Source organism: Copidosoma floridanum, unplaced genomic scaffold, assembly GCF_036245765.1.
Source record: "Copidosoma floridanum isolate Cflo_tuat_1 unplaced genomic scaffold, Cflo_Japanese_pri ptg000033l, whole genome shotgun sequence".
Lineage (NCBI taxonomy): Eukaryota > Metazoa > Arthropoda > Insecta > Hymenoptera > Encyrtidae > Copidosoma > Copidosoma floridanum.
This window is the reverse complement of record NW_028321910.1, coordinates 5,484,784-5,493,914: the sequence shown is the minus strand read 5'-3', so window position 1 is coordinate 5,493,914 and position 9,131 is coordinate 5,484,784. Positions and strand designations below refer to the sequence as shown.

The 9,131-nt window shown below is 38.2% G+C and overlaps 1 protein-coding gene across 1 annotated transcript; it reads left to right on the top strand.

Moving 5' to 3' along the window:
* The first annotated feature begins 4,114 nt into the window (after positions 1–4,114).
* LOC149373304 (uncharacterized) lies at positions 4,115–9,131 on the top strand. Its single transcript, XM_089597537.1, has 3 exons — positions 4,115–4,688; positions 6,048–6,326; positions 6,478–9,131. The coding sequence occupies exons 1-3, from the start codon at positions 4,115–4,117 to the stop codon at positions 9,129–9,131; spliced, it is 3,507 nt and encodes a 1,168-aa protein (XP_089453663.1).

Genomic DNA, 9,131 nt, shown 5'->3' with positions numbered 1-9,131 from the left:
AAAAAAAAAAAATCAAGGAGAAAATGTCACATTAAATACTAACACAAAAGTTAAAATTGTCTATACAAACAATGTAACTGGTTTAATTCAATGATCCATTGGCCGCATGCGATGTACAGGTTCGAACAGCGAAAAAATAAAGAACTATCACTACAAGGACTCACAAACGAGCTTAATCACACTTACATAACACATGCTATTAATGAGTTCATTCGCTCAAAACACAAATCACCACTATTAATTGCAGAAAGATAAAGCTTCAATACACGACGCAGGTTACAACAGAAATACATGACAAGAAGGCAGTTAGTTACGCATGCACCATTTACTGCAAACTGAGAAAGAACGCGAGTCTCGTAGAAGCGTGCCAAAAAAACAGTTGAGTCCAGTGACAGAAATATAATGTAAACAAACGATGTATAGTTAAGACCTATGTCGATAATGGGCATGCAAGACCATGCTGAATCAGCATATCTATAGATATTTGATGGATCCTTATGCTACCTCAACTAAGAGTGATTGTTTCGAGCTTAGAAATTTAAAATGCTAAATAAAAATAATAGCAAAGGTACCAACATTTCACGTATATCAAGAATAAATAAAGGAAACTGTAGTCTTGTAATGATTGCGAAATTTTTTTACGCTTAAGCGTAATATGTCAGTATTAAAGTAAAACACTGATGTACGTGTAATCGAAACAACCTAACGCACTACAGGCAGTACCTCAAGGGTGGTGTGGAAACTGCCCAATTTGACGCATGATTACTTATTAAATTTTTTTATCGAGGTACTTCGTTGCATTTATTTATTTATTTTCTAAAATAAGTATATAAAAGTACATCTTGCGTATAAAACATGAAAAATAACTGGAAATTCAAAGTGATCAGTGATCCGTTGGGGGCGAAATGTAAGAAAATAAATAAATACAAGTAAAGTGTATTTAAATTTTCTGCGTTGATTTATTGATGCGCAACGTTTCGCTGACAATATGCGTCAGTCTCATCAGGCTACAAAATTAAAATTAAAAACACACAATGAGTGATCTGGAAGGCTCAAACACAAAAATACAATAAATTTATTGTAAATTGTTACCGCAGATACGCGAGAATTCGTAAGTTTGGTTGACTTACTCGTCACCTGTCGTGCTGTCGACTGACAATCAATTACAACCACAAGCCAGCGCTTATATAGGCGGAGTCGCAAAGGTAGACGGTAAAGGGCGATGAACTCGATCGGGACATTTAAACTTTCGTAGTAAAGGAAGGTATGCTCTATTAAAGGAAAGCACATCCTCCTTTCTATTGATGTTGTGTTTATCGAGTTTTATATAAAGCATTTCGGAAATAATTCTTTTTTTATAATTGGATTCTTTGTCAAGGATTTTAAAGTTATCCCAATCGAATTCATGGTCAAAATTGATTTGGTGTGCACAAACAACGGAATCGGAGTTTTTACTTTTCATATGTTCACTGATGCGGACCTCCGCCGCTCGCTTTGTTTCACCCACATATGACGCGGGACAATTTTTACAATAAAACTTATATACTACATTTGTCTGTTTATGTTTATTCGTTGTATCTTTTCCCAAGCGGACGATATGCTGCAGTTTATTGTTAATAAGAGGGTAAGTGTGAATATTGTAGGGTTTTAACATGGTTGAAATTTTTTCAAAATTATTGTCAATATATGGTATGCCAATTTTGCAGAGAGGGTAGGTGTTTGTAGTGCTTCTGTTATGATTACTATATTTGTGTCTTTTTAATCTGACCTTTATGTTTTTATTAATAAAGTTAAAAGGGTAATTGTTTTTTATCAACAGGTTTTTCACCCTAGCAATATTCACACCGTGAAAACGTGTACTGGCAAGTAAGATCGCCCTATCAACCAAATTAAAAACAATATTTCTCTTATAGCTAACTGGATGACCAGAAAAATAATTTAAGATTCGTCCGGAAGAAGTAGGTTTTTCAAACCAGTCAAAATTAAAATTATTAGAATTTCTTATTATCGTCAAGTCTAAAAAGTTGAGTTTCTTGTCAATCTCCATTTCATATGTAAATTGTAGTTTGGGATGATATGAATTAAAAATATTTAAGATTTGGTCAATATGGTCGACATTAATAAAAAGCAATACATCGTCCACGTAACGAAAATAAAAAGATGGAATAATATTATAGGTATTTTTTAAAATGGAGAGACAATCATTTTCCAGGTCGTCCATTACAAGGTCAGCAAACAAAGGTGAAATAGGAGAACCCATTGGCGTGCCGAAAATTTGTTGATAAAAAATGTTATCAAAAGTAAAAAAAGTATTATTGAACAAAAATTCTGTACATTGTCGAATTTCATCAACCGGGATTCGACATTTATTCATTATGGTCACAATACGTCGATCGATGCTCCGTAGTACCAACTCTAGAGGAATATTAGTAAATAGGGAGCTGACATCTAAAGACATTAGTCTATAATTAGTAGTGGGTTTTATATTTTTTAGTTTGTTTTTCAATTCAAAGCTATTATTAATGTGTGATATTGGAACGTTGACTGACTTCTTGAGTTCATCGTAAATTACTTTTGCTAGAAAATATGTAGGGCTATTGATAAGAGAGACGATAGGACGTAAAGGGGCATCGACCTTGTGAATTTTCGGCAAACCATAACATTTAGCTAGAGTTGTATCTGTGAGCGACAAAGCGTTGGGATGGTATGTTCTAGAAAGGAAGCCGTTAGAGTTGAGATTCTTTAAAATATTAGAGGTTCTCTTTTGTAGAGAGTTTAATGGGTTTTTCGAAATAATTTTATACGTCGATTTATCAGACAGTAAATTATGCATTCTTTCCGTATAGTCACTTTTTTTGAGACAAACCGTAACGTTGCCTTTGTCAGCAGAGGTGAAAAATATATCGGGATTTTTGTTTAGAAAATTTTTTGTTGATTTTAAATTTTTTGCATATTGGCGGTCCTTTCTAGAAATAGCTGGCTTTTGTTTACAAGCATTAACTAAATATTGAGATAATTTGTCACGGATTTCGGTCTTTACTCGATCGTTCGTATCAAGTGTATCAATTTAAATACACTTTACTTGTATTTATTTATTTTCTTACATTTCGCCCCCAACGGATCACTGATCACTTTGAATTTCCAAATTCACCGGAGGGCACCGATATATACTAGCAAATCATGAAAAATAACTATTTTTAAATTTCGTACTTAATTAATGAAAAAAAAAAAATTAATACTTTCAGTCAGTACAATAAACTGAAAATATAAATTTCACCTGATTAATAATCACTTTATCATATTAATCAGGAGAGTTATATTTTTTTAAATTATTATATATCATGTACGTATTTGAATTTAATGCGTGGTTAAAAAAAAAAAAAAACAAATAAAAAAAAAAAAAATTGCGCAGCTGAGATTCGAAGATTAAGTGAGCAAAATCATCATGTGCGCTAGCCCACTCAGCTACCGATAACTTTCTCCTACCTGATACTGAAGCAGTATATAAAGTGTTAGGGAAGGCTTGGGTTAACCATCTGGGGGGAGGCTGGAGTGGGGAAGCTAGAGAGAGAGCTCAGGCGGGGCCTACTTTAAGCAGCGCACTGCTGTACTGGCAAATGAGCATTAAGCTCGGATACTTCGAATTTGACTTTCGACTGGGATTGCTGCTGACCGTCCTTCGTTGAGAGGAACGGGCTTGATCCTTCTTGCCTTGGAAGATAACTGCTCCGCCGTTGCACGTGAAATCTGCTGAACTTGACTGAGAAGAACCACGACCCAAGGGAAATAATCCACATAACAACGGATAAATAAGATAAGTGTCTTGGCTTTCCTTCTCAACAAACATCCTCCATATTCCAAATTTTCTTTAACGAATAAACTTTATTAGTTAAATTTTATAATTATTAATAATACAGTAGTCATTGCTCGCCGGAGTTTGATGTACAGATAACCATATTGCAACTGCAAAACAACCAAACATTTTAATTCAATACAAATAATACTAACACCTCAGCTAAATAGTCTAAACAAAATTAGAACAGAACATTACTCTCCTATCCTATCGCTTAGATCGTTTCACAAATTTTCTGTCATTTAAATACCGCCCGAGAAAATGCCCGCTATGATAAACGAAAAGGACAAGGGCAAAGCCTTTCAAAATAAACATGAGAGAGACCCTCGAACCGCGAGCCGGCAAGACGATGAGCCGTTCGACCTCTCTATATTTGGAAAACAAGAAAACAACAGATATTGCTCTACCGCTAAAGGCCCCTACGTTGTGTTTATGTATGACACGCGGGAGGACAAAAGGCTCGGTGAAATACATAGAATGAAAATTGGAAGAGAATGTGTGCGTAATCAAATACCCGTTATTGCTATATCGCGCCAAGGAGCCAGAAAAGTCGCGCTTGTATTTTCAAACCCTTTAGATGCCAACAACTTCGTAAGTGGGGGAGCGACCAAACTAAACCAATTCTGGAAAGCTTTTGTTCCCGACGCGAGTTTGTTTAATATAGGAATGATTAGCGACGTAGACTTAGATCTAACAAACGACGAAATCCTTAATGGGATAGATAATAAACAAAGGGATAACGTTGCAAAGGTAGAAAGAATTTTTAAAAAAATAGAAACTTCAGAAAACGAATTTATAATGCAACCGTTGGACAAAATTAAAGTTTTCTTTAAGAGTGAGATCCCCAAAAGCCTTAATGTATTTTTGGTGTACTGCTTGGTACGTCTGTTCGTCCCTTCTGTAATTCGTTGTTATAACTGTCAGCGACACGGCCATGGGCAGCAGGCCTGTAGGGGATCGAGCAGATGCGAGCTTTGCGCGGGTGACCATGGTACCCCGTCATGCGAGGTTTCCCAATACCGATGCGTAAACTGCGGATTGAACCATAAAGCCTCTGACAAATCTTGCGTTTTCTTTGGATACGCAGCGTGCATAAACATAATTAGATCCAGTATGTACTTGGACGGGGGGGAAGCAATGGAGATAGCAATTAAATATTTTAGACAAATGTATGGGGACGAGAGAGCTGACCTGCTCCTCTCGCGCCTGCGATCAGGGAGAGGGAGACCGGTGGGGGAGGAGAGTGAAGATCTTGACACCGGGGAAGGGACCACGCAACTGCCCGAGATCAGAGAGGACGAACTAGTAAATATAGACGAACCATCAACGTTGGTAACAGAAGGTGTTGTTGTTACGGAGGAACACCTCAGCTGCCTATCGGAACAAAAAGCGATTGAAATTCTTAATGAGAGTAACGAAATGTCCTGGAGCAATCGGCTCAAAAATAATCAAAGCAATAAAAAACAACTAGTGAACGACAGCATGCAACTCCTCCGACCACCCTTTAAAACTATTAAAGATAAAGTCCTACCATTACCTAGAATGACTAACAAAAGGGGCAGGGAGGAGGAAAACTTTATAACACCAGCCCCGAATAAGATGTCAAAAAAGGAAAGGAAGAAATGGAAACTTGAAATCAGGAAACAGAGAGGATCGGAACAGGGAGAGGGGAGATTGATGGGGGATAGAGTGTGTGAATCGAGCGACGACGAGGAAATTACAAAAGTAAACCAAAACCAGACTAGAAACAACATCAAACATTCATAAACCATATCCCCAATGAATCAACATAGGTTTAAAATAACATGCTGGAATATAAATGGCATTTCAGAAAGAATTAACGATTTGAATAGGTTCGCGGAGAACTTTGACATCATATGCCTATCGGAAACAAAGCTTAAAAAAATAAGCCCATATACCCCTCCGTACGGTTTCAATGTAACTAGACTCGAAAGAGGATGCGGTGAGGAGGGGGGCGGTATGATAATTTTAATTAAGTCGAATATTCAGTATGAAACCCTGGACGCCCCTTATGCCCTGCACCCTATAGAAACACTAAATATCAGAGTTTCGCGAGGCAACGAATCATTAGTAATTATAAGTGTATACATTGCTCCCAACATAGGGATACCTTCCAACCGATGGTCGCGCCTATTCAACTTAGCGTCAGTACATGCTAAAACGATTATAACAGGAGACCTCAACACTCAAAACATGCAATGGGGTAGCGAGGAAAATAACACCAGAGGGATCCTCTTATCCAAGCTGCTGGACGACCAACCAGAACTATCCCTCATAAACACCGGTGAACCAACGCGCATACACAGCAAGAAGAGCGCACCGGATGTCACTATTTGCTCGTCACGATTATTGGGTTCAATAGAATGGAACACCTACAAGGACACCATGGGCAGCGATCACTTTCCCCAGCTAATCTACATCCAAAATCACAGTTTTAACCCTACTTCCAGTCGTAATTATATAGGAGTAAGTAAAATCAACTGGGAAACGCTTACGTCATCGGTCCAAAAAAAAAATTTTTTTTAATTTGGATGTACCAAACCCCGCCTCTAATGACGAACTATTTAATAAATTTCTGAACATAATATATGAGTCTCTAAAAGATTCAAATGCTAAAATTGGCACAAAGCCCTCTAGAAAGAGCCCTCAACCTAGTCTCTGGTGGGACCAGAAATGCCAAGACTCAGTCGAATACCGGAAACACACCATTAATGAGTTTTTAACTTGTCCGTCCACTGAAAATTTTGATAGATATAGAGAAGCATGCAAAGAAACAAAAAAACTGCTGACAAACATAAAGAGAGACAAATTCAAAACCTTCTGTACTGGATTAAATCCGCAAATGCCAATAACTAGGCAATTCAAATTCTTCAAAAGATACCGAAATAGATTTAACAGCGATCTATCGTATTCTAAAGGGCATTCTCTAATAGAGAACAATAAAAACATAGATAACGCTATAGGGAAAATTTGTAAATTAAACGCCTACAGTTTTAACGACCTCAACCCAGTCAGAATGAATAAATACTCCGAAACAGTATCTGGGGAAATCTCTGAGCTTGAAGTAATAAACGCAATTAATAGAGCCAAAGTCAACTCTACCCCAGGTGAAGACCAAATTTCCTATCTCATGCTTAAAAGGCTTCCGAGCAACGCCATTAAATGGCTAACCGCACTATTTAATAGTGTTTACTCTTCCGGTAAATTTCCCACCGTATGGAATAGCTATATAGTGAACTTAATTCCTAAAAAAGATAAAGATACATTCCGCCCTATTGCTTTAAGCAATACTACGCTCAAAATAATGGAGAGAGTAATTAACGACCGATTATCATGGGTATGCGAAAGACTAGGCTGTATACCAAGAAACTTTTTTGGATTTCGGAGAGAAAAGTCATGCTCTGACTGCTTTGCAGCACTCCACTCAGATATTACTATCGCAAAATCTCGCGGAGAAAATTTGGGGGCCCTCTTTGTTGACATAGCTGGGGCTTATGACACCGTTAACATCGAAACCTTGGTAATAACAATGAAAGCCATGGGATTCCCCAAACAATTGTCCCAATTCGTCATTAACAGCACAACTAACAGGGTGATAAAATTCTACAGCGGCGGTACTAAACTCAAAGAAGGCAAAGCTAACAGAGGCCTCCCCCAGGGATCGATCTTGAGCCCAACACTATTTAACCTGTACATAGCTGACATCAACGCAGCTGTCCCACTCGGAATAAGATTGATCTCATTCGCAGACGATATAGTGATGTATTTTTCAAACAAAGATTTATCCAAGGTATGCTCGATGCTAGAGGAAGCGGCAGATTGCCTTATAACATGGCTAACGAGACACGACCTTCAAGTGTCAGACAAAAAAACTGAATTTTTAGTTTTCCCCCCGTCCAAGAAGTCCTTCCCAACGGACACACAATTAGAAATTAAGATAAACAATCTACTTAACAAGCTAGACATTATCCAAAACTCGGCTCTAAGGACTGCATTGGGATGCATGTGCACGACCCCGATCAACGCTTTACACAAGTTGGCTGCCGTAGAATCGCTCTCTTTTCGTAGAAGAGAATTAACGTCCCGCTACCTACTCAAGGTTTCAACCAATGTTAATAACATGATAACCCCCAAAATAAAACTGATAGCTGAAAAATACTACAGGAAGTCAAGAGGGTTCGCTCTGATGGAAGTATGGTCCCATAGGAAAACCATGATAGATAAATCCATCAAAAAACGAATCCCAGAGACCTTTTCTATCCCGTACCAAGCTTCCTTCCTGAAAGAAACCATTGATTGGCAAATAGGCCGCAATACTTACCCATTGATACCACCTCCAAATCCTCCCCCATCCCCAGTTAACGTCGACTATGAATTTATCTTCACTGATGGATCGAAAAACACGCATAAAGACGCTTGCGGCTGCGCATTTGTAGTCTGGTCTCCAACGCATAAGAAAACGACACATTATGCCAGATTCAGGCTTTTAAAAGAAGCCTCAATCTATGAAGCTAAAGCCTTCGCAATTTTCAAAGCCCTTCAGTATGCAAGCGCAAACAATATAGATAACCTGATAATCTTCTCAGACTCGAGGTCGGTTTTAAGTAAGATAGAAAATACAGGACCCGAGTCATATATGCACCCATATATTGGTGCCATACGATCAGAACTTTTCGAACTGACGCGAGTCAAAGCTCTAAACATAAAACTTACATGGATACCTGGACACAAAGGCATCCCAGGAAACGAAAGTGCCGACAGACATGCTAAAATTGCATCGATCTCACATACAATAAACGTTCCTCTCACCGATTGGAGCAACTTCAAAGGAACACTCAAAAGATCAACATTTGAATCTATGACGCGGTATATACTCAAATATAATAAAGCCAAAAAATTCGTAGAACTCTCGGGAGCGTTCGACACAGAGACATGGTTTTCACGGAGCGGACTCTCGCGCCGAGCAATAACATGCATTAATAGAATGAAAACTGGCCACGCCAGGGTGGGAGCTCACTTACACAGAATTAACATAGTCAACGGTAGCGAGTGCACATGTGGCAACAATGCGCAAACACTGGAGCACCTACTTTGGAACTGCCCTAAACTAAACAGATATAGGAATAACATGACTCGATCTTTGCGAAGGGAGGAGGTAGATCTTAATTTTGATGTACAAACAATGGTTTGTGGGAACAATATAAGAGTTATGAGAATTTTAGCAAGATTTTTTATTGCAAACGACTTTAGTATATGA

Coding starts and splice junctions, on each gene's coding strand:
- LOC149373304 (XM_089597537.1), top strand. CDS start 4,115: ATGCCCGCTATGATAAACGAAAAGGACAAGGGCAAAGCCTTTCAAAAT. Junction 4,689..6,047: donor AATTAAAGTTTTCTTTAAGA/GTGAGATCCCCA, acceptor CGATTATAACAG/GAGACCTCAACACTCAAAAC. Junction 6,327..6,477: donor TTTTAACCCTACTTCCAGTC/GTAATTATATAG, acceptor AGTCTCTAAAAG/ATTCAAATGCTAAAATTGGC.